We start from the raw sequence: 27,131 nt of genomic DNA on the forward strand, positions 1-27,131 counted from the left end.
ATTATGTTTTGTAAAAATTGCTGCAGATGCTATGTGAAGTGTTCTGCTCTGATTTAAATGCTAAATAGTCTGTGCACTGTATTATAAACATTGTTATGCTTACTATGTGAAAATGCTCAGCTACCACAGTTAATCCTTATTATCTGGCAGAATGATTAACATGATTGTGTGAAAAAGAAATACTTCCATCTTTTAAATAATGAGCCATTTTGTCCCACTCAGCGCTATTTGTGGCGGCTGGCAAGCTATAGCTAGGCTGCCAGTTGCAGACAACATGTGGATAACATTGTGAGGGCTTGACAACTGCAGAGCTTGGAAAGCTCATGTGCACATACTTACATTTCATTCAGTTAGAGTGAATGTGCCAATTTTTCTGATTCTTTGTTAATTATTTACATGTAAATCCCTATTGTCTTGCCAAAAATGTGTTTTTGCCTGCCAAACTCTTTTAATGCACATTTGAATATGAAACTGAGGTGAGGCTAAGGTTATGCCTTGCTCTGCTGTCTATGGAAATTCTTTGAACACATGTCAATGATTTGCTCTTTCATGGGTAGTTTCACATTTTGTGTTTCGAAAATGACTATGTTCGAAAAGGACCTTTAGGAACTCAGTTAAAATTTGTGTGACTTTTTGATGTCTACTCTGTTTGTTGTTCATATCTGACCAATAATTCATTCATGATTCATACTGGAAGAAAAGTTTGAAAAGATGTTTTGTGATCTTTTTTTTTCAGAAAACATATAATAGAACCACTATTACAAAAAAACATGATCTTTGTGATCATATAATTAGGGTTGTTATGTTTGGTTAATTAGGAAGATAAAGGGATAAGACAAGGAGGGGTTTTAAAGGATAATTTCCATCATTTTCAAAATTAATCCTATTCTCCCTACTCGGCAGACAAGAGCTAAAACCAGCATTGAATCTTCTCTATTCATATTCAGTTAATTGTCAGCCAGCAGCTTGTTTTAGCTTGTTTATCTTTGCCATAGACCTCCATTGTTAACCAGATCTATTAAAATACAAATCAGCCAGACCCTTGGCTCCACTAGGAGCAATATTTCTTCACTCAGAAAACCAAGACCCTTAGAAATTTTGTCCTCACTGAAAGGTGTCTTCGTAATTCCAACCTTAAATTTTAACCAGCCGCAGTACAAGGAGATGCTATATCTGAGCATGTGGGGTGGTGTTTGTTAAAAATAAAAAGTTCATTACTTTCAGAATGCACTAAGAGAAATGTTTTTATGTTGCTCTTAGTGTCTGTCTGATGACGAAAAAAACATTTGAAAGCACATTGTTCTATAAATGTGCTTCATCATGTTTGTGATAAGCTAAGTCCAGAACCTTTCTTTTCAGGTATGAGATCCGAGACCCACATCTGGTAGAGGAAAATGTCCTGCAGATCCTGAAGGAGAAGGCAGACTTTGACAAGTATAAACCTCGCCCATTCAACATGCGTGAGTTCTACGAACGAACAGGCCATGACCTCAAGGAAATGCTGCTTTCCTGCTCCTACCGAGGCACGGAATGCAGCTCTGAGAATTTCAAAGTGGTAAGTTAAGCATTTCAATAGTTAAATGCCCTCTACGTGGCCAGCTGACACCTACCAAGACCAGGGTCAGATGAGCATGTTTGCAGTACGGGGTCTATTATCTCAAATAGTAATAATCAAATAATTACAGACATCCAGTTATTGCCTGGAAGCCGTGTGACCTTTGCAACTGTTGTACAGTATACAGATTCATCAGATAAAGCTGCACTGATCTGACTTACAGTGTAGTTGTGGTTGTCATTAGTTTCTCTACATTGTCATGACATTCTAATGAAAGTCAAAATACCAGTTATACATAGATAGACAGATACTTTTGGGAAGGGACATTTTAGTGTTGCAGTAGCTGTAAAAATAATAACACTATTAATACACTGTACATTTAGCAATTTAGAGAGGTGGATCATCCTAAAAAGCCTTAGATATGTTCCTTTATTGTTCATGCCTTGGTGCATGCTGTTTTACTGCTGTTTTATACTAAAAGTGCATATATAGATACAGTGGATGTATGTTACAGTTGCAGTGTAATTATGTTGTTGCTATGAAGTGTGGAAGATCTGTCTATAGTCCTGAAACTGACTGCATGGTTGGCCTTATTCTGTAGGTGATAAACTCAATTAGATTACGTAATGGGATCATTAAAAACAATTTCAATATGCTACATTTACTTTGGTACCAGATCCTGATTCCATGGTCTCCTCTCTGATGTGATTCACTGCTGAACAGGTCCCACTGGCAGAGCGAGGGACTGGTGAGAGTGGGGAAGCTGGTATCTCTGAGTCCGCTAGAATGCGTTCCGTTTTAAGATATGATGTGTGAACGTGCAGCTTGTGTTCTTACGAGATGTGTTCGTGTTCTTTTATTGCTCTAGCTTATACTGCATGTACAGAGAACAGCATCACTGTTGTCTACCTGGGCATCTACATCAGCTTGGCTCCGTCTGTCCTCCTCCTGGTGTGTGTGTGTGTGTGTGTGTGTGTGTGTGTGTGTGTGTGTGTGTGTGTGAATGTATGAGTGCGCATTTGTGTGTGTGTGTGTGTGTGTGTGTGTGTTTGTTTGTTTGTTTGTTTGTTTGTTTGGGAAAACTAAGTCCCACCCTCAGCCACACAGGCACAGAGAGCAAAGACAAAGGGGACAGACTTTATCATTAGGATTAAGTTCCAAATTAAAGTAATGCCAATTCCCGGTTACCCCTAACAAAAACTGAACTTTGGTTCTGCTAATGCCTTTCAAACCTCTGCAAGCACGTACACATCTGTCGTCCAGGAGGACCTGTTGACTTAACAAGCAGCATGTTCATTTTATTAGATAGAAGTTAGCAAGTTGGATAATGTTACAGCCTACACCATGGTGTGGCAGCAATACACAGTCAAAAGTCTGGCTTCACTTTAGAAAGAGAATGCGGAGACGGAACGCAGGACTCCATAAGAATCATAATAGAAAATTCAAATGATAGGGCTTTGTGATATTTTTATATTTAACACATCAAGTTCAAATCTCTAACTTTTGCCTACAGAGTGGTCAGCTTAACTTAGTGTACCTAAACTCCCTCATCCAGATCTACATTCCCTCCTGCCAACTGCGCTCCACCAAGGAAAGAAGTCTGGTCTCCCTTCAATACACAGTGAAAGATCTCAAGCAAAACTCTTTAGGTCATTGGTCCCACAATGGTGGAACAAACTACAAAACTGAACTCTGAGCAACCTCACTCCTAGTATTCAAAAAACTGTTGATGAGAGAAATCTTCTGCAGCTTCCTATGCACTTAAATCCTAAAAGCTTTAAGATATCAATCCTATCTTGCACTTGCATCTCACTAAACGTTTCATCTCATAAAACTTTGCTTTAAAGTCTTCTCTTTGACTTAGATTTTTTTTCTTCTCTCTTCCACATGACGCAGATGTCACAGTGTATCAAAACAAACATTCACAGAGGAGAGTGAAGGTGACTGAATGCAAGTCCTTTGTGTTTTGAAAGACACTTTACTTACTTGTGCAAAACAAATGACGCAGCATTAAAAATCCTTCTGATGAAAAGTTGCAATGCAGGGATTATGCTCATCAACAGAGAAACTGTGTTGCTAACTACAAGCAACTTTTAAGTTGGAATGTTTTCTTACTCGTTGTTCAATGCATGAGTTCACATTCTGAATCAGTCAACCCGCCTTAAATTTAGAATTTTGTACAACTTTCATCATACGTTTCCATTGCTTCGCTTCCATTACGTTTTTCTGACGAATACATTTTCAAGCACTTTCAAAGATGTAAATGAATTTCAACTGGAAATTAGAATCTTTCTCATTTTGATCTCATTTGTACTATAGAGAACATCTATTGTGTAAGCAAAAGTCAATCATAAGATACACCATAAAAGAACGAGACACGGAAAGGACAAAGTGTGTTACATTGCAACTGATGGGGAGAGGGAGCTAATCCAGTGAGAGCACCTATCCAGAGCAGGTGATGAGTGATGATTGCACTGCATTGATAGGCTACATGTTTCTTGAGAATTATATCATAATTGTGATTATAATGCAGTTATACAAATTTCTCATAATAAGTCTATTTGTCGTGTACTGTATCACTGAATATCTCCATCTTTGGTACATTAATTAGTAGACGCTGTTTTGCTTTTAAATTAGCTCAGTGCGGCTCCACTTCATGCCATTTTGTGATGTGCTTCTTTTGTTGTTGCTGTCACCTCTAAAGTAAGCAAAGAGATTCTTATAAAGGTTCAGAAATTATTGACTTAAGTCAAAGAAATTTGTATTTATTTTGGGTTCGTTTCAGCAGAGAAGTAACTATAGCATTATAGTACTAATATAAATGTATGTATTTTGAAATGTAAATTAAACTACAAAAAAACCCCCACCTCCCACCTTTATTTATATCAGCATACAATGTAGAAATATGCATATGAAGGAAGGAAGAATTACATTGCCAGACTGCATCAGCTGAAACTACTCTTCCAGACCAGTGCAATAGTTTACTAAATAACTTTTCTTAAAGCAGAGGATGTGTTTAAAAAAGGCAAAACAAGGCTTGTAACCCAGCCATCCCCCACATCCATGTCCCACTCCTACTGCCTGTGTCCTTCGGTGGTCCTTTAAGGTAGAATATTTCATGCTCTGAGGGGTTTTCTCCCTGTATCCTGTAAAACCATGTAGTACAGCAGTGGGATGCAACACAGCCCACATGGTGTGGCTCCTGTAATGTGCTGATGTGTCCACATTTACTGTATTTAGTTGTGCTTTGGCAGATGGTACTGCACAGGGCACTACTGTATTAGTACAATTGTGAACCTTGAAGGAACAACTCAGCAAAGAACACTAATGGTGTGGAAAGAATCTTCAGTCTATTTTTTTTTTTAAATGCTGTTTTAAAGTTTAAATTTAAAAAGTACATTGAACACCCCACCTTCCTCTGTCCCCAAATGTCACTATGTGGAAGCAGTAAAAATGACATTAACAGTGTGATCGGCTTTGCTTGTTTACCCCTGGCTGTGGCGGCTTGGCTTGCTAGCAGCTCCCTGGCTTTAGAAGATATCCAGAAACAAATTATTTTACCTACTTGTAGCATCAGGGTGTCCCATTTGCATGAAATCATTTTATCAGTGCTCTGATAATGATGGGAAATAAAACAGTCAGACTGCAGCGATAACACTTAATGCAGGTTGTCTCAGATGAGACAGGAGGATTCAGTCATGTAATACTATCTAATCTCCTGACAGATGAATGCTCTTGGAAACCTTTTACCATGTAATTTCACACTGTTTTCAGGTTCAAACTCATCCATTTTAAAATTAGACGTACGGTATGTCCATGACAGAGTCCAGTATTGTCATCAATTAATGGTCACCCAGTGGGACACAGTGTCATGTAACCAATTTTCAGTCATTACTGCTGGAAGTATTACTGATCAGAATCTCTATCCCCAACCCCCTCAGATCCACTGATGTTGTCCCTGCCTCCTCTTTCTCCTTGGAAAGACTTTTGCTAATTAGGAATACAGACGGTTTGGTTGACGCCTTTTAGCTCAGTTGATATTAAAGAACAGCAGGAAAAAAAATTACCCTCAATTAATATTAATAGGTGGCCTACAGCTCATGAGCCATATCTGTTGGAGATAATAGTAAAACACAAAAAGATTGAAATACAAAGACCATAATTTGAATTTTTTTACTGCCTTCTGTTTAATTAAAGCTACCTATATGTCGACACACTGTGTGTGTGTGTGTGTGTGTATGTATATATATATATATATATGTGTGTGTGTGTATATGTATATATGTATATATATATATATATATATATATATATATATATATATACACACACACACACACACACACACTCAGTAAAAAAGATTATTGCGAACATATTCTGTCTTACTGCATCTGTAAGGAACAATCCAAAGATGATGATGAAGATGTTAGACGATGTTTGTCACAACGTCTGAGACCATGGATGACCATTTTAGGTCATGTCTGACTTCAATCACCATGAAAAACTCTTTCTGTGCAAGACTTAAGACTGATGCTCAGGGGGTTGGTAGAGACCATAAGAAAGATGGCACGAGAGAGAGGAAAAAACGAGCAGAAGAGAAAGTGGGACAGGCAGAAAGACTGACACCCCGGTAACAAAATCTTTGGCATGAACCTGAACATAATGCTCAAGTGCTGTAGAAAGGCAGAAGGACACAAAACAGAACCTGCCAAAGCAGTAGCCGCAATAGGAGGACTATCAGTAGACACCCAGGTTTGTGCTCATTTATGCCCCCAGAGCTTGCAGAGCTGCACGGTATCTCCCTTTCCCAGCTGCCCAATTGTTTGCCAAACACAGTGAAAAAGGGCAGCTCAACAGTTCTCTCCTTTCTACTCATATAGCTAATAACAAAAGGCCAGCTTTATCCGAATACTTTGCAAGAAATATTTTATGTAGATTATAGTAGTATTCGAACAGGCTGCCATTGTTAGTGTTCACCTTGTCCCTGATCTGAAATTTCACTTCACAACATTAAATTACTTTGAACACATACTGAAATTATTACAATACTTTAATTTCTCTCTTTATGTCAGTGATCTATAGCAATCTACACAATAGCTAGAAACAATAAAAGACAAAGGCTCGTTTAAACTACTTTCAACTCTTAACAGCCTCTACTTGTAATATGACAGCTCTTAATGTTAACCTGTCTTACATATAAGTTTTGCACACAGTTTGAAATATTTTACACAGAAATATTTTTGATCTTTAATACTGTTTATTACTGGCTTTTGTTTAGATTTATAGTAAAACATATTTTACTTCAATTTTTGTAGTTTGTATTAGTCTATTTAGCCTCCTTGACAGGCCATTCACAACTACTCTCTACTTGGGTTCAACCCAATTACCACAATCATTCTATTGAGCTATTGGATCCCTCTCAGCTGTCCAGTGACCCTAAGAGTCCAACCTTGGTGGTACTGAAAAGTATCACTAATGCAATGTGATCAATCAAGGAAGCCTTTTCAAGACCTCCTCCCCATGGATCACATGCCCCTTCAATCAATAACTTAGTTCAAAAGATGTCTTATTTTTTTCTCCACATTTGATAATTAAAGACTTTTTGGTCAATGTAAACATTTCCCTTCTACATGTAGAGCGTTTATCTGACAAATAAGGTGGGTGTTGTCCTTCTGCTTAGTCTGAGATTACTGGGACTATATGTTATTGGTTACACATGGAGGAAACATACTGGTAGTCAAGTGTAAGGTTTGAGTTGTGGCAACCAGCCCCTGATATAATTTAAATTAACTTTATTGACTTCTGGGGTTCAATGACTCTTTTGAGGCATCTGCCATTTGTAATAAAAGAAGTTTTAATCTTCCATTACTCATAATCTATTTTGACACATCTCACCTTTATTCCACTCTTTAATTTATTTATATTCTGGTCCTATCCATCAGCTCAAAGCCAATGATTCTGCTGTTCTTTTGGCTGGACAATTCCCACCACTTTCCCTCTTGAGGATAAGTAAATCAATTTGCTATTACTGTAGAAGTCAAAGACATGGATCAGTTAGGTTGTTGCTGAGTAATGGATGCATCTTTAATGAAAAAAAAACACATTCCCTTTGAATGTAAGAAGGCCAGTGGCTTTCCCTGACAGTGTTATATTTTTCTCACAAATTAAATGGCAAGTCAAATTGTAATTTTACAAGCATTCATATTGGGCTATTCAAAATATTTTCCAAGCAAAGATGCTAAATCAAATATGTGCCAATAAACCCACACAGGGGATAAGAATAGAAAAGGCTCTGGTTCCCGAACCACAGTCCTGTCAGATCACGACCCCCTCACGACCCCCTATCATACATCGATACCATATTCCTTTTTAGTTCTTTTTGAATAGAATTTTAACTGCAATACTGTTACCATTACTAGTCCAAAAGTGGAACATTTTTTTACTTACTTCTTATGTTTTATTGTTTTTATTTTGTACTTTTAGTTTTCAAGTTTTTGCTTTTTGGTCTCTTGCTAGCTAGTTTTCCCACCCAAATCCCACCCCACCATATGTGGCCCTGCCCTGCCTCCAACGGTGACCTTGGTGCTGGTTCCAGTCCAGATAACAAATTGGGAGGGTTGCGGGAAGGTCATCTGGTGTAAAATCACATGCTAAATCAGCATGTGCATGACACGAGCTGCTGTCTCAACCCCAAAGGGACAAGCCAAAAACTGTTGATTTTTGTACTGCACATTAAAAGATGTTCTACTACAGTACAATACATTGCCACAAGGACTCCATATCACATTAACAGACTTGTGTAATAAGTGAAGCCAGCTGATACCCATGTTGTGCAATATGTTTTTTTTTTTTTTTTTAAATGGTACTATTATGGTATTGTTATTATTTTGTTAATAAATTAAGTGGCAGAATGATTTTGCTCTAATTTGATTTACTGCCTCATTTTCTGTTAGCTTTCTCGGATGGGGGTTACATTACATTTTTGGTCACGCACTTTTTGAAAAATCCAAACTTTGTCATGACTGTTCCTTGTCCTGCCACACTGACCTAAACAGACCTGCGACTTTTACCTGCCCTCTTTGTTGTATTTTTAATTTGAAATTTGGAGAAGATAGTTTCCTGATGTGTAAGGTGCAGCATGGACAAAAGGCGAAAAGAGGAGGGAAAATCTAGTGAAGGAATATTCAAAGCAGAGAGAGATCTGAGAATCCACTTATTCCATGCAATCCTGTTACTGCTTCTGACCTAACAAAACGGAATTTTAATAATGAATTGGTTGGGGGAGATACTGTATGTAATATGGGAAGGTGAGAGAAAGAGGAGAGAACATATCCCTTAATGAATCGCTGATAAAAACTTTGGTTGAGATCAGAGGCTGTGCAGGCCTTTGTAGTGAGAGAAACAGAAAGGAAGAGAAAGTGGAAGGGGCAGGAAACTGTCCTGAAAGAAGAATGTTGGTGTGTGCAGTGGGGAGTCTCTGTTTGGCTCTGGGTTAGTGGTGCCAAGCAGCTAGTGGGAAAATAACAAAAGAGGAAAGAAGTAGGGATTGATAGACACTGAGGAAAACCAGCAAGGCCAGCAGTGCACATGCTGAATGAGAAACAGGGTATTCTGAGCCTTCTGTGCTGAGGACCTCACTGCATGCATACTGTGTGTGTAAAGCTCTCAGCAACTCCACTCCACTGCACAAACAGCGGATGCATGGTTCAGCTTCTTTAGACAGTCTAAGCGATAATTCACATGGCACTAGCAGGTGGCACACTGCTGCGTTAGTCAACTAATTACCATCCAGAGTAATTTTTTTTTCTTTCTCTCTTTTTTCTGTTTCCATCATTTTAGTAATTGAGCAATATTGTATGGGATACCTGTTACATTTGCTTTGGTACATTACATTTTGTGTATTTTGTTCTTTCCTCTAGTTCATTAACACCTTTGAATTCATTAAAGAAATGTGACTGGTAAACAAGATTAATGGTTTTGGCATTTAAAGTTGACTCTGTTAATTATAGCAGCTGATTTATGGCTGTAAGTATGCACATGTGCTGTTTCCTGTGATTGCCTGTTATAGATTTTGTCTTAACTGTATTATTAAATGGGACAATTGGGAAGGTGAGCAACAGACAGGATAAAAATATAATTCTTTACTAGACAGACAAAAGTGTACAAATGCTGTCAGTTTGTGTTTCAGCATATGGGGATAGATTGGATGACAAAAGCAGTTGGAGGATTTTTTAATTTAGTTGGAAAGCTAATCAATCAGTTGTGTACCTGTTACACGTTTTTATTGTTAATATACGGCTGTCATTTTCTAATCAGGTGGATCCCATAACAGCAGGGTGGTGGAGTGGTTAGTGCTGCCGCTTCACAGGTAGAAGGTTGTGCATTCGTGTGGGATAAGGCCGATGATAAGAGCAGCCATACTCAAAGTCCCTGAATAGCAGAAATAAACATAAGGTTTGAGTTTGTCACACCACAGGGAAATCTGTTATTAATCTTCCAGTCAGGTTTCAAAGATTAAAAAAGTCACCAAGTATATAAAAATAGGTTTGAAAGCAATAATCTCTGCTCTGAGACACTGGGGGTATGTTGGGTGAAGTGAGAGTGGGTACTCAAGTCACTGTAACATATTGTCCACATCCTTAAAATTCACAAACACAACATTCAGGTCTCTCTGGCCTGCAGATATTCCAAATATGCCTGAACTTACTGCAACCCAGATTGGGTCTCTCACTGAGAGAGACAGGTTTTTAAATATTGTCATCGCAGCAGTTCCGAATTAAAACAGACACACAGCTGGCCTGCCTTCCTGTGTTTTGTTAGATATACATGGTGAAAGCTCCAATAGGAAACTGGTGTGACTGTTGCCTGCCCTCTCACCTATTGTCCTGCACTGGCTAAGATGAACCTCAGACAGGACTACCAGCAGGAAGGCAGGACTGGGGAAGATGTGTTAAGGTTTTCACCTCAGGTGACTAGAAAGAGTATGCATTTTGACAGTGCTCTGGGCCAAGGAACCTGGTTTGTGAGTCTATGCCAGAGGATACCAGTGCCTTGAAAAGGTATTCATACCCCTTGATATTTTCCACATCTTCCATGTTACAAACACAAATGTAAATGTATTGTATTGGGATTTTATGTAATAGACCAACACAAAGTGGTACATAATTATGAAGTGAAAGAAAAATGACAAATGGTTTTCAAATGTTTTACAAAAAAATATCTGAAAAGTGTGGCGTGCATTTGTGATTAGCCCCCTTTACTTTGACACCGCTAACTAAAATCCAGTGGAACCAATTGCCTTCAGAAGTCACTTAATTAGTAAACAGAGTCCAACCGAGTATAATTTAATCTTAGTATAAATACAGCATCAGTGTTTGTAACATGACAAAATGTGTAAAATTCGGAACAAAGTTGCAATTTTGATATATTTAGTTGAATATACTTGGACTTCCTAATATGATGTGGTTTTGATTTGATTGCAACACCTGCACTTAGCTGACCTAGTTTGTCCTCCAGTGAGTGAATTCATCCGTTAGTCAATAGTTGTCAACTAAAATAATAAAATATGCCTTGGATTCCTTCCTGATGGAAATAGAGATTTGTTGCTAAATGTTAAAGCAACCGTTGCTTTTCCTTGTTATCATCTGTTCACCCACCAAGGGCTGAGGGTAACTGCTTATTCAGTGTTTTTTGCATTTGTTTTGAGTTTTATTGTCGCAACCTTGTGAAAGTAGGGCTTTGGGAATGTCAGTCTCATTCATCTGTCAGTAACTGAGGGCAAAGGCAAGTATCAAAAATAGACTAAATTGAGAAATTCTCCAAAACTAGTACAAAGATGGTTTTGAATTTCCCAAACATTACGTTTAAATAACATGAATATTTTTGTTTGTAGATCTTCAGAGCAGGTTTTTGTGTTGCCTCTTTATGGCAGCTCTTTTCTTTGGTATTAAAAGTCTTTTTATCTGCTGTGCCCTGTCTGGGTTGACCTAGACTAAATAAACACTGATCTAATTAAGATTTGTGCCAAAAATTATTTGTTATGTCAAAATATGTCATTCAGTAAGTTAGCACATACACAATACTTGTTTAACTTTGCTGAATTCACCAGAGCAAACCTGCATAACTTCCAGTAGTGTTTTGATACCAATGTCTTCCTGCGAGACTTCAAGCAGTGCTGTCCTTTAACTTGTTTGGTGTTGCAGCATTTAGTTTTCCTTCCTCACCTTTTTCGTTGTACCTGAGAAGAACTGTCAGTCATTATATTTTCATGTCAAGTTTCCTAAACTCGGAGTCTCTTCATCTCACTATTCCCTTGTGATGTTTTTTTTTTTTTATCTTTTTATAACCACCAGTGGGGGTTGGTGAGGGAATTTAAAAGCATCAGAAATCACTTACAGATTGCTGAGTATACAGTTCACACCAGCCCAGTTCAATGTGTACAGGCAGCATATTCATGCAGTACATTTAATTTATAGCTCCATTCAGAATTAAATATATAAGTGAGAGAGAGAGGGAGAGAGAGAGAGAGAGAGAGAGAGAGAGAGAGATCACACTGAGTAAAAGCCTCAAATTAAGTGTCCAGGTTCAAGAGCTTTACCTATATAGTAAGATGCTGACCTGCAACTTTATTGGTTAAATCTCCCAAAAGCAACATTTTTATCTGTCTTGGCTGTACAGTTACCGAAAGCTTGCCATTTTTTTCAACTTTGCAATTTGCTTTTCTGGCTTTCCTGCTGGTTCCCAAGTGAGAGAGTGTGTGTGTGTAAGTAAGTCATTCTGTGTTTGTGAAGTTGTGTTTGATGTTTAACACTGCACACAGTATTAGCAAGCATTACGCATTTCAACATTTGTATTTGTTACTGTATACAAGCAAAGAAAGGACATTTATGTAATGCTGCAATTGGGCCACTGCAGCATTTCTCTTATTATAGAAAAGTAATTTTTCCCTAATGCAAGACTGACATTTACAATGAATGTGCCAAGTCTAGGTTGCAAATCAGTAGATGAGAGGTGACAGCAGAGTGGACGCAGATGAAACACTGCAGCTGCACCCTTACTTTGTCCCTGAGTTCATGCTTCCGCTTGCACACGGAGCAAACAGCTGGGCACATAAGTACTTCAATTAATGTTTTATGGAAGAGGAATGAAACTACATACATCACCTAAACATCATAAACTGGATCCAACAAGTGGCTTACTCCACTAAGTGGAGTGGCTCACAAACTTGAATTCTTTTTATCTTTGTTCAGGGTTTTTAAAAGGCACGCGAGCGTTCAGCCACTGTCCAACAGCATAGTTTTTGCAGTGTGTCCCGTACCATCAGTGCTAGCTGGAACACCGGCTGTGGCTTTTTAACCACTTTGACATGTTAAATTAGAATCTGCCCATTGGTGAAAGATGTCAGCCTGATTTGTTGTTGCCAGCACAATTTGTAACTTCCTTTAGAAACTCCTCCTCTTTATCTTCCTCTTACGCAGACTATGTAGCACTGCATGCTCATTGGCTGTCGTCTTTGCAGTGCTTTCTAGTACCACTTGTTGCCTTGACAAGCCAACATGAGCCAACACAACATTTGGTCTTCGTTAGTATTAGTACTTTGACATTGGTTTGCTGTGTCACGGCCCTTAGTCATGTTTGCTGTCGCCAAGTTGTCTGACCTTGTGCTCTCTCCTCTTCATTCCACCTCCATAGATAGTTGTTTGTTTGACTGAGAAAGGTCTTGTACTTTGGTTAAACTGGGTTAAAGAGCAGGAAGTGTTTTGATTTACTAAGCTGACAAAAAATGTGTGCCTGTTTAGCTCTTTATCTTACTTGTTTAACTGTTTCCGGTGTTTGGAGCCGAAGATTGAATTTCAGTGTGATTGGGCCACTGATGCCACTTGAATGAAAGGTTAAAACTTGCAGTTTGAAAAGGCCTTATTACTTCTTTTGTTTAATGCTAAGAAAAACTAGAATACAAATTATGCACTTCATTACTGCATATCCCAAATGGTAGGGCTATGGCTTCAAACCCTTTCAGTAAACTCCCTGGACAGAATTCTAGTCTATTAGATTTTGATCTGTTAACAAATAATGTTATAAATTATGAATTCATGTGGTTCTACTAATACAGAGATCAGTTTAGTTTTGGCACCAATACCAATGCGAAATATTGGCTTAGTATTACTTCTAAACTTACAATGGAGTAATTGTGTTTTGAAGAAAATACGATTCCTTTCAGTTGTAGTAGGCTATTGTTTGACAGCATGTGTCGTGTCGGATTAATGCATGTCCTTTCTTGATTGGTACGCGTTTTGTAAAGCCTAATTCATGATTGATACTCGGTTTATTAAAACCTATTGTGTGCTACTGAGTGTTACTATGATTCAAACTATGTGTGTCAAGGGGTAAACTGTGTGATAGAATAGAATAAACTTATTGGATTCAATATCTGTGCAACCTAAACCTAAAAATAATAGGTTAAGTCACTTGGAAGATTTAATTAGATCACTGTAAAGGGGCAAATAAATTTGCTGGTCATTTTGTCCATGCTAAACGACTGGCAGGTTTCCTAGATGGTTTATTTTTTTTTATAGTCAGGTTTTTGTCGTGTCTGGGTCTTTGAGACACAAAATGCAGACAGCCTTTGTTTTATGGTTCAAAGCCTAGTAGAGTTGAGGAGCAGAGCGTCACTTCACATGTCAAAAAAAAAAAAGGCCTCCGTTTAACGCTGTTTTGCGTGACTTAATTCTATAGATTTGTTCAACCGACTGGAGGGGGAAGGCAAGGGTTGGTTTGTCAAAGCAAATGGTGGGTGATGCATGTGAGTGTGTGTTGACTCTGGATAAATTCACAACTACATAAATATGTCTAGAAGCAGTTGTGTAATATATTGTCAATTCTGAAAGTCAGTGGTGAAACTGCTATCCAAAAAACCTAAACATACCTGATGCAATAAAATCTACTACAAACTACTGTTTGTAATAACACTGTTTTTACAAAGTGGTTTGACCTTAAAGGTCTCTGTTATTGATTCCTTGTATGGCCTTTTTATTTATCACCAACTATAGAGCTAGATTTTAAATAGTAGAAATAGTGTGGCACAAATAGTTTAAATTAGTTTAAATAACCTTTTAAATCAGAATGAAAAAAGGAGCCCGACACATGGGTGTGATTCTTATGCCACATAGCCCGCCTACATGCTTGAGTAGCTCTCAAAGTGAGTGTATAATGTGTATATTGTGTGACCTCATATGTAGAATCACATGTATGCATATACCAAAAGGTCTCCGTAGAGCCACAGGTCAGTGACTCTAACCTGAATTTTCTAGAAGAGACAAGACCTCGCACATTTATCAGGACCGAAGAAAGCTGCGGTAAACAGCTATTAGTATGCATCATCACAGTCTGGACTCACACAATTACTGCCTGTCTTTTGGTCCAAGTGGATCTGCTTGCCCATTAGTGTCATATATTAAATGTAGGATACCAAAAAGGCATAATTTTTTTGCTGTTAAATGGGTCTTAATGAACCGCTTGTGTAATGAGCCATGAGGCAGACAGGAACAATGGAAAACATGGCAATTGGCACCGCCTGGTGAGTTCGCTATGTCATCAACCTGCCCTTGAATGTCACTGGGAATAGGCCTTATTTACTGGCAATATTGTAGATATTATTCCCTTCCTCTGTTCTTGCACATCAATATTAAATAGGGTCACAACAAGCATGATACGTGCATGTCAGAGTGCAGGCCTGAGAACTGTTCTCCGCAGGGTCAGCTGATGCCTGCCAAGAATAGAGTCAGACAAGCATGTTTGTGATACAATATCAGTGTAGTTCATTATAGTATCTGTACGACCTCGATTGTGAAATTGTCACTGCAGTTTGCTCTTTGGAAATGGCATGGGAGGCTATCAGTTAAATATGTGTGAATTGTAAGGACTGATTTTGATCATCAGTCCAAACCCCTTTGTTCACACTAACGACTGGACTGGACCTTACTGTAACTGACTCACAGGCCAGTGGCCTCTGCAGTCACGTCCAAGATAAACACCATGTACAAGTCTACTGCTGGAACTTGCAAACAGGCCTGATAGTGTTTGTTTTGAAAGGTTGAGCAATGCTCTTATTAAAGAGGTGAAACGTGTTTTTTGCTGAACCTTGGTTCAATTCAACACTTGCTTTATAAATAAGATGTTAAAAATGCTCTAAGAGGCTTTGTGGGAATGTTTGCTTTGCTCATGTATTGCATCATTACAGACATCCAATAATTACCAGGAACCCATGTGACCTTTGCATCTGCTGTACATTATGCAGATTCATTTTATACATGTGCATTTTAAAAACAAATGTGTCTTTGTTACATGGAGATAACCTAGACTGGTAGTGCAGCAGTGGTTGTCAATCAGTTAATCGACTTTTTTTGTCATGTCAAAAATGTGAAAATAAAATGTTACACATTGCAGTGTGAAAAAGAGCTAATCCAGACAGATCCCCCTATCCAGCAGATAGCAGGTGGTGAGTGATGATATCTCTTAAGAATCCTATGGAAATTATGATGTAATGCGCATATACAATGATAGTGATAATGACTGTAGTTGCCGTATACAGTTTTGCTGGATATTATTTTTCTGAGAAAGTGATCTGTTTTGCTTTAACTTGAAGCTCCTCTTCATGCCATTTTGTGATGTGTTTGCTCTGTTGTTGCTGTGATTTCTAAACTAAACTATCCTCAACACAAAGAGATAAACTGGTTCTAAATGTTCACCAATTATTGACTGAAGTCATAGATATTAGTATTTAGTTTGGTGTGGTTCTCGGTGTATGTTCTTCTTTTGAGCAGAGCAGTAACCTTGTAATAATAATATTTTCTGAAACTTGAATTGCATAGCAAACTACAAAAATAATATCTGCCACATTTATTCATCTCTGCATACAAAGTAGAAAGATTTACTGCACATATGAATAAAAAAAAGAAAGTCATTTTAATGACTGATGAATCATTACTGAAAGGGGTACTACTCTTCTAGACCAGCTCCACATTTTAATCAATAAATAGTTTTTCTGTAATCAGAGAATGTGTTTAAAACAAGGCAAGAAAAGGTTTAAATATGGCCCTCTGTCCCAGTCTTACTGCTTGTGTCCTTCAGTAGTCCTTTGAGGTAGAATATCTCATGCTCGAAGGGTTTTTTCCCCCCCTTGAATCCTGTAAAACGATGTAATACAGCAGTGGGCTGCAACATGTCCACATGGTGCAGCTACTCTAATGTGCTGATGTGTCCACATTTAGTGTAGTGAGTTGTGCTCTTGGCCAGTGGAGGATGAAGTACTCAGAACTGTGCTAAACTAAAAGGACTAAGACACAAAGTAAAATTAGAACAATCTGACAATTTTATTGAAATTAAAGTAAATACATGATTAATAATTCTAATTATAAATTATATCATTAAGGAGCGACTCCACCGATTTTCAACTTGCTTTGTGTTGCTTTAGGTTAGGGTGTAAATGTACGTGAATGCTTTTAAACTTCCCTCTGACTTATATAAATCAAAATATATCAAAATATTTGTCTGCTTCTAGATGAAAAAACTCCTCCAGATGAGATCGCCCATATAGGAGTCTTTCATCATTAGGAGTTCAGATGATGTCATCTGGAGGAGCTCTGGTTAACTATAATTACAAACTACATAGTCTGAGCAACATAATCTCAACTGAAGTTTCCTTCAAGTGATGAAGTAAAGAGATCTTTTAATATAGGGAAGTCAAAGGGAAATTTATTGGCAGTTATTTACATAAACTGCCCCAACTAGAACCAAAAGAAGACGTCCTTTAAAGAATTAAAAGTAAAAGTACTTGATATTTTCTTCCTTTCTCTTTCCGTACACTAGCGCTGTTTAAATCATTGTGCTATTTTAAAGATTATATTCATTCTACTAAAAACCATTGACTATTTAACATTAACAATTTAAAGCCATTGTATCCCCTACTGTGTTATTCCCATGTGTGTTTCATACTTTTGATTAGTGTCAGCCTGATTTTTTTTAAAGTTATATTCAAAATGAAACACCCTGATAATACCCAACCAATAAAGATGACCAATTAGACCTCACACTGAGAATAGAAAATAACTGAGTGTTAAGATAAATTAATTATTACAATATTAAACTTGCCCGGGCACTCATGTTAGTGGCTATATTGGTTTAGGGCATTAGGCAAGTGCAACCAAATGATGGCATTATCTACCATAATAAGATTGATACATTTTTCATGGGCACCCATCAGTTTGCCGAGCAGTATGAGCCAGTCTCAGTTGGCATGTTTAGCTGATGGAAACGGAAGCTTTATCATATCACGAATACCACTGTGGAATGTATAAACCATGCTACTCGATTCCTGTTTTATCTCTGTGAAGCATTTACTAGAAATGGATTGAAAAATTAGCGAAGTTGGCCAGCAAACAGAAAACAGGCAACTTAATGAATGAGATGATGAAAATGTTTTATCATTGTATTATGAATGTCATCAGTGATGGCAGGATGTCATCACCTCAAGGCTGTTTTAAAGTGCATATTTTTCGTTTAAATAAGGGCTCACGTGGATTTTTTTCCTTTTTCTAGTATATGTTTTATCTATGTTTTTTTTTTTTTTTTTAATGTGGTTGTCGACATTTGGTTGTTGTGATGGGTCTGTTTCCTGCTAACTGCATGAACACCATGACCAACACTTGGTAAACAGTTATTTAAGTACTTTTTTTTTCTACGGGACATTTAAGAAAAACACTGAGTTTTGGAGTTTAATTTCTTTTTTTGCTCTTTTTTTCAGTTGGAACTGTAGTGACTTACCACCCGACAGGCTCTGGATTCAAATCCCAAGTGTCGCAATTTAATAGCAATCACTTTGCATCTTTTTTCAAATTATGTGCTTGTTTTTCTTTACATTATTAAGCCAATTTTACATTGGCTTTAAATTTACATTTCCTAAACAAATGCCCTCTCCTAGGTTTCCAGAAGCTCCCTAGCACCTTTTTCAACATTTAATGTGCCAGACATTTCAAACTATTATATTGCTTTGTTTTGTATTAGCAGTCAAATGATAATTATGACTATATAATAAATGCCAGGTGTTAACTATCAGAGTAATACACACTGAATCTGGGGAATAGATGTCAGGACTTTTCACTTTGCATCTCCATAAAAATGCATGAACTGGTCTATTTTAAGAATTTGAAAATACCTTTCAACAGTAAAGTTACTATGCCCTGTAGTCACTTACTGCGTCATGGAAGATTTTACACATTGTTCAGTGCTTCATCCTAAACAGCTCCCCCCGCCAAAAATGCTATTTTATTAGATGAGAAATATCAGTATTGTCAGGTCAACTTTGATCTGATGCCAAAGAGGGAGTATAAGGAAAACAGATCAACAATGGCAGAGCTGCATGATACTTTTCTTTGGAAGAGATGACACTTGTCTGACAGGACACAGCAGAAATTCAGTTGGGAGCAGCCAAAAAGCTCTGATGTAAGAAGAGGGGCTGAGAATAAAGGAAAGGAGAGGGTGATTGAAAAGAGATTGTGCTGCCAAAGGAGTGCAGAAGTCCAGAGCCAGATGCATATAACTATCACTTCACTTTATCAAGTTAAAACTGTGAGTAAATCTGCCTTATGTGAATTTGGATTGGCAGTGTGTGCTGTGGTGGAGACATTGTTGCTGTCTGGATAATATTTACTGACAATGTTTTGTGTCAGTGTACGAAATGTGAGTCTTATATCTAAAAGAAAATCATAGATAGGATTTAGAGCACTTCATTTAGAGAACTTCATGGGGGCAGCACAGTGGTGGAGGGGTAGCACTGCTGCCTCATACATAGCTAAAAGGTCCCCAGCTCCACCCTACCAGATGGCTGCGGCCTTTCTTTTTGCAGTGTGCATGTTGTACTCTGGTGTCCTCCCTCCGGCGGGATACATATATTGGTAATGTTAAACCGTCTTCCCACACTTGCTCTTATTTCTTTTGAACCAGGTGACACGAAAAATAAACAACAGCATTTAAGCTTCAATGTTCTGCAGACCACAGACAGTTGCTGATTGTTGAATATATATTCACAAGGTACGTAAAAGGCATCATTGCACCTTTGCTGCACCAAGACAGCAAAGACCACATGGACGGACCTGTGTCCTGACTGAAGAACCCATGTGTCAGACACTGTGGTGCATAATGGTACCATTAATACCCTAGTGTGTGCGGAAACTATTGAGCGTCAGGCAATGAAAATGTGATCCAGCACTCTCACACCCAGTGCCCACATCAATAGTACTTCCCCCAATACACTTGGGGGAAATACAAGTACCCCCTTCTCTACAAAGACGCCATAATAGGCAATTAAACAGCTCATCCGGTAAAAACAAAATAAGGTTGTTTAAAAGGATAGAGCATTTAGAGGTTGACTAATTAACACTAGATCTGGAATGGCGCCAACGTCATGTTTCTCTTTCTTGTGTATTGAACTCTGGCAACTGATGAGTGGGTATAAGAATGGCAAATTATAACTCTGACAAAGTGGCTTGTATTACATTTCACTGAACCATCTTCCACTATGGTTGTTAATCGTGTTGTGTTTGAGCAGGTAATGAAGTTTCTACGGATGAAGAGTGCAGTCATCCATCCTAATAATGGCGTTCTTGGTGTGCTTTACATGTTATTGTCTCTCACTTAGCCGAGGGAAATAAGTTTCCCAATAGGTCAGTAGAAACAGTGTTATGGGCAAACACTGTGTGTATGTGTGCGTGTGTCTCTGTGTATTTGGAAAGGCTGGGGGCATATGACAGCGTGATCAGTGTGATTATATTTAATAATAATAACACTTAACCCACGTGTTGCCATAACAAAAGAACGGAGCTCCTGAAATGAGTTGCACATCTTCAAAAACATGACCATAAACATGCTTTAACCCACAACACCACAAATAAATATTGCATATCCAACACAAAATAAAGCCTGAAACAAAATCCTGCACTAAAGTGGTGATTCATCAGGCTTTGTGTGCCCTCAAACATGCACATGAAAAGAACTATGGCTAACCCATCCAGCCTCCCTCCAGGGTTACCTGTTCCTGAGCTGATCTGAGCCAAGAGCCTTACACTATTTGAAACCCTGCTCCAGGTTTATACCTCAATCCTGTAATTAGAATCTTGCTTCTGCATGTGAAATACAACCAGGAGCTCAGTCTATTTGGATATTTAATGGATTTACAGCTGCATCTCCTACGTGCTCTCATAGAGTACTTAAGGGCAGACTTTCTGATGTGAATCACTAAGGCCTTTTTTTCGTTTCCCACATGAGGTGAACAAAGATGGCACAAAATACAAGAGACAGTCCTCCATTGTAAATCGGCCTGTTGACATGAGTTATGTAGAAAAAGTATATCTGTTGCAAGTTGTCTTATTGGTGCATGGAGTCCTAGTGTTTGGCAGATGATGAGATATACTTCATCCCCTCAAAGCCAGTGCATTTTGACCCTCTGGAGTTTTGATTTGCTGCAGTGTTACAATAGTCTCAAAATTGATGTGGCAAGAGGTGATGCAGGTTGGGTTGTACATTATGTAGCATTATGAGCACCACTTCCTAGACCAGACATTAAAGAAAGGTACTCAGCCTCTTGTTTCTATTTATTTATAAATTAGCCAATGCATATGTGAATGCTCAAATTCCACTAGGTAGTATTTTCTACTTATTTCAACACGGTCTGGAGCTGTTTTGAACTCCGGACAGTTTATGGGGAAACAGGTCGAGATTCTGCCCAACTCACATAGGTACCATACAATAGAAAATACTACCTACTACGTAATCAGAGCATTTATAAAACGAACATTGGTCTAGAGGAAATAATAATGTTTGGGTTAGGCAGGGTGTTGTACCTGGGGAAAACGTGCAATAGGTAGGATATGATCCAAAAAATATACCATAGAAATTGTAGTGTTTATGACCTGCTCTAATCACACATGGGCTCTTGGGGACATTACAGAGACTTTGTACTAGGGAGCTGGCAGGGCATAGGTTTACTATCTGGTCCAACTAATTGCTTTCTCACATACAGTTACTTTGAGTAATGTCTAGATAAGGTCAGGGTTCCATTGAATAGCTGAAAACAGATAAAGAGAGGGATGGCCAAACCCACATGAGTATGTTTTCAACTCAGTCCTCAATTAAATTGAATCTGCTTGAAAATATATTATATATACACGGCTTACTCAGAGTGGATCATTGCATTATGTTTTTTGTTACATTTTCAGTGACTATACCATTAATTTTTAGCACCATTAGGGTAGCAAAAATATTATATATTTGCTTACTAATTTGCTGTCATGTTATTTTGTGCTGGAAGAAGGGAACTTATACAAATGTGGGGTTTTTTTTTGTGTGACAAAATTTTGTGGTGCATCAAATGTGTAGCAAACGCGAAAGTAATATTTGTTTGCACATTTACCATTGCATGGGGAAACTGAAAGGAACAACATCGCAGATAAAAATCATAATCCCTCCCCCCAAAAAAGTATTATAATTTTCCTTGGACAGTTGGATTTTGCATTGTTTTCTACATTATAGTTAATACACTATTTTGCAAATGAACAATCAATAAACATAGGTCAAACAATAGGCCTATTGTGAGAATGTGTTAATTCTGTACTCTGCCCCAAGGACAGAATTGTATGCCACATCATCTCACATACAGTACAATTTATTTTCCATGTTTTCAGCATTTATCATCCAACAACACTGAGGCCTTTGCATTCCAATTAGATGATTACATCACTATATAGCCACAGTGGATGGATTAGAAAGAGAGCGAGGGAGATGATTGGTGTGTATACTGCGTGTAACACAGTGGGCTGCAACTGTTCTATATAGATGGCAATACAAAAATACAAATGTGTGTCAAAAAAGCAAACTAAAAAACAAAGTTTTTTACTCGCAGTGGGATATACAAATACTATTATTTATTATATCTATCTATCTATCTATCCATCTATTAAAATGCATACACACACACACACAAACACAGTGGTTTATTATAATGCAGTTGGTCTGCCTGTAGCCTTGGCAGGGATGATGATGATGAGGTGCAAATCTAAAAGCCATTACACCTCCCTATGAGTTCTATTATCACTGCTGACTGATAATTGCATTGGGCTGTGGTGCTACGAGAGCGACAGCCTGGTGCTGGCGCCTTTCTTTATGGTGCGGCCCGATATGATCTTTGAGCGCACTGGTGCGAACACTCTGGACTTTTTATGGTGTCCTTTTGTGTCACACAGGCCAGACGGAGCCGGCACTATGAGATAGGAATAGGAAGAAAAAGGAGAACAACTCAATGTTAATTAACAGAGAAGAATAAATGAGAAGAGAGTAAAATCAAATCTCATTTATGAGAATATTTACTGGTTCTCTGCTCTCATTTTTATTCCTCCTTTTCTTTCAGAGAGGATAATTATGAGGCTGGTTTTACTATTAAAAGGGTGATGGTTCATGCAAGGACAGCTGAGTGGACAAAGGTGAAATGTAACGACATCTCTCTCACGCCATCACTAATTTAATGCTATTATTACTGGTGTAAGTGGATTTTCATCTTTATGTGCATTCTAATATTCAGTCATTGATATTTAACTTCAGATGAGCTTGGCTAAAAGGCTCCCCAAGGAGAAGTCTGTTGGTTTCAATGGGGATTTGTATTCTCGAACAAAAATAATGAGGCAGCAGCAGCTAAGAGGTGAAGATAATAACTTTGTGGTCACTGTTGAGATGGTCTGGCTGAGAAACTCCTAGCTGGAGAGTTAGAGAGAACACGCCATTTACTGATCAACTACCACTGTGATGCCTTAGAGCAAGACAGCAAACCTAATTAATCCAACAGAGTTGCCCAACAGCATAAGGTTCTTGTTTTTGTATTAGCAAGCTCCTGTGTATGTGTGTTATGATGGAGCATTTAAAAAAACAAGGGAGTGTACTAAGCTTTTCTTGTTAATGAATACAGAAAAAAAGCAATTGAAACGGGGGCAGCCAGGGCATACTTAGATCCATCACTATTGGATCATGGCAGTCAGTGCAGTTGAGTAATTTACTGCTAAAGAGACATCACACACTGATCATGCAATAGATCAGACATTTATTTGCATGTGCACTTTCTCAGTAGTATTATCTTTCACATTAACATGTATTGGGTGAAACAGTCAGAAGGTTGCTCATCGCCCTCTCCCTTGATCTTTGAAAAAGCATACATCTGCAATTATTTTCCCTCTCTTCTGCCTCATCATTACCTCAGAGATCTCTCTCTACGTCTCCTCCTCTTTTCGTCCTACTTGTCCATCAAGAGCTGTGCTTTGATATTCATGTAGCAGCATGATTGAGATGCAAAAGAGATAGTTTTGAGGTCCTAGGTCATCATCTTCTCCTCCTGTGTTTTCTTCTCACCTTTTGCAAGATTTTATCCTCCCCTCCTTCCCTCTCCTTCCTTGCCCTGGTTTTATGCTGTCTGCCTCATCTTTGATACTAAGTTTGTGCCCATATAACATGTTTTCTTTTAAGTGATCCGCACAATTATCAATTTTTAACCACAGCGTACACCTTGACATGGCATCAGGTCAGCTTGAACTTAGCGCAGGAAGAAAAGAAAGGGCATGTTATTATTTTATTTTTACACACATTGCATGTAAAGTGTGACCTAGAGACACAATCTTGCTCTCTGGTTAGTTTTTTGAAGAGTTAATTCAAAGCCCCACTGTCACATAAGGAAAACATTCTGCCTGTTAGCCTGTAGCCACTGCTGGTCGTGTGGAAAGAGGTAATTTTGCCTTAAGGTTGAATTAAACCTGCTTCTAATTCTTAAACTTGTTTAAGGCTAAAAGAAAGTTTTGACCCTCTGAGAAAAGAACACATTTGAGAAAGAATTCAGGCAGAGCCACTTGATCTGGCTTTGCTGTGGATTTGTGATTTCTTCCTGCAGACTAAACTGAACCTTTACCCTTTTGCCTCCTAGTGTCTCTGAAGGAGTTCTGTCATACACCTTTTGTTCACTTTGTCACATAGTTGTACCTCTTTAGTATAACATTGGCATACGACTGGGATCATGCATCTAAAAAGTAGGTCCTGTTAGTTTTTACCCTCACCGTGAGGATTACATCTGAGACACATGTGCCACTTCATCTATTCACACACATTAAAACAGATAGTCGCATCATGCAGTGTTACTAAGCTGTGATGCAGCCACGGCCTTTTGATCCTGAGGTCTTCAGAGTTGTAGGGGGGGGACAAGCTGTGCAGACCTCTGAAACGTGTTAGCCCCCCACCCCCCAGCCACAGCATTTGCACCACTGACCTTTTCAAACAGGGAAGCTTGTGCTCAGCCCAGGCTATGTCTGTAAAGCCGAAGCCAATATCCAGTGATTTATTTTATTTGGCTGCCCGAGTACATCCTCCCGGCTGAATCGCTCTGCCTTAGGCTAAGATAAAGCTGCAGCCCGAACCCTAGGGGGATGCTGTGGATGTCCCCCCTCGTCAGCTCTCAGCTGCTGTCACATCCCCACCCTGCACACAGAAACACCACAAATACAACAGCACAGGACAGGGATACGCATTAAGATGTTACTTGTGGCTTGTGCCCTTTCTACACTTCATATTAGGGATCTGGAGTACAGCCAAACACATTGACTAAGCCACTTAAAAAGGTAAATCGGGCAATAACTGAAGCTACATAGTGGTCAGTAGGCTGTTGTTTGACAACCAGGCTGTATCCTGGGGGCTAAAATCCTCCTGTCTTTGTGTAACAGTGAAACAGACTGGCAGGGGAAAAGGAAGAAGGGGATAGAGGAGGCTGGTAATAGGGTTTACAGGATGTGGACCTATACAGGCTTGCCTGCAGCAAGAGCATTTGATATTCACCCTTTGAGGGTTGTCTCAGCAACCTCTTAGAGGTCAGCGCAAGAAAACACATCCCTCCTACACACTCCTACTCATTGAGATTGGATAAATATCACTACATTTTTCAAAGGAAGGGCTTTGGTGCGTCATCTTATAAGCATGTTAAATGTCATCTTCTGTTCTCAGTTCTGAGGCTTGTTCACTACACATTTGTATTTAATTTTTATACATTGAGTTTAATGTGAGACAGACAGAAGGAGTTAGATTACAGTTCATGCTTACACATAAATGTTTATGGCTATACATAAACAGTGATGAGTGATTATATCTCAGTTTCAGTAGCCGTACTTGCAAAGAGAACCTTAATTCATGTTTTACTATATCCAAATATTAAAATAAGTTTGTTACTGTTAACTCCCTGTCTGCTTCCCACCTGCTCACTAAATTGCCCAAAGAAATTTTAATGCATTTACTGTTTTGCCTCTCAAAACAAAAGGAAGAATCTATGGTCAGTTAAAAGTCTGAGCTTTCCTTTGAAAGAATGTCTCAAACACATAAAATGATAGATAAAGAGATGGAGAGATAGATACTTTATTGTGCCTGTGGAGAAATTTGATTCCTGCATAGTTACGATGCAGTGTCACATTTAAAAAGTTACAGTGGACATTTAAAGAGAAAAAAAATTGAATGGCTTAAAAAAATGAATGGCTTGTAAGAAAAATAAAAATTATGATCTATTTTCAAGAAATCAAGCTGAGCAATATCATCACCTAGATAGCAGCAAGTGGGTGTCCATCATCTCCCCCCCCCAACACTAGTTCTGTTAGCCCTAGATAAAATTCTTTCTCAATAGATGCCTTTCACTCTTGGCTTGTGGTACCTAACAGTACATAACTAGCTGTTGTTACAGTTTTTCTGAATCATTTTCTGTGCCTCAGTGGTATTACCAAACCAGCAAACAATACAACATAACAAAGCACTTTCAATAACAGCACAGCAAAATATGTGGACATTTTGTTTGTCACATTAAATGACAATAGATGCTTTAAGAACTGTAAAAGTCAGTGTGTGAGCCAATAAGTTAAGTTTTATTTGCTCCCCATTTATGAGGGTAGTTAGTCAGAACTGGGTAACTGCTTTTTGGACTCAATGGACATTTTTATTTATTTATTTATTGGTGTTTTAGAAACTATGTCTTTTCGTACAAGTTTCAAAAGAAATTAAGTGCTGGCAGTTGCTCTTCCTCCCTTTTATATAAAAAGACTGATTAACACAGTATCACATGCTCACTAAGGTTCCTGTGAGATGTTAGTCTCCTCCTCCTCCTCCAAAAACTTGGTAGTTAGGTGGTAGGCAGTGCTTCCATTAGCTGGTTTTACACAAACATTTGTTCAATCAGTAATGTAAAAAAAAAAAAAACAGTGTTATCTGTTTCATATTTCTGCATCATGTTAAAAAAGGAACTCACCTTGATAGATGGCTTTTGGCTACCTTTTATTCAAGAGAAAGTAGCAAACTTCCTCTTCTAGTTGGGTGCTAGAGACATTTCCATTCTTACTTTTACATAAGGCCCTAAGGCAGCAGATATGACACTAGAGAAATGCCAGGGAGCTGCTACCATGCTACTCTTCTGTTCCCCACTCTGCTGCTCTCACACTGTTGTCATCATTCATAGTTTTTCTCC

General features: G+C 38.4%; 1 protein-coding gene across 1 annotated transcript in view; it reads left to right on the forward strand.

Annotated features, from left to right (window-relative positions):
- Positions 1–27,131, forward strand: part of asic1b (acid-sensing (proton-gated) ion channel 1b) — a 144,081-nt gene that overhangs the window by 8,984 nt on the left and 107,966 nt on the right. The window contains exon 2 of the mRNA XM_067505001.1: positions 1,360–1,555. Coding sequence (XP_067361102.1) covers positions 1,360–1,555 — 196 coding nt within the window. The remainder of the gene's footprint in view (positions 1–1,359; positions 1,556–27,131) is intronic.

Source organism: Channa argus, chromosome 5 (genome assembly GCF_033026475.1).
Source record: "Channa argus isolate prfri chromosome 5, Channa argus male v1.0, whole genome shotgun sequence".
In the NCBI taxonomy this organism is placed as follows: Eukaryota; Metazoa; Chordata; class Actinopteri; order Anabantiformes; family Channidae; genus Channa; species Channa argus.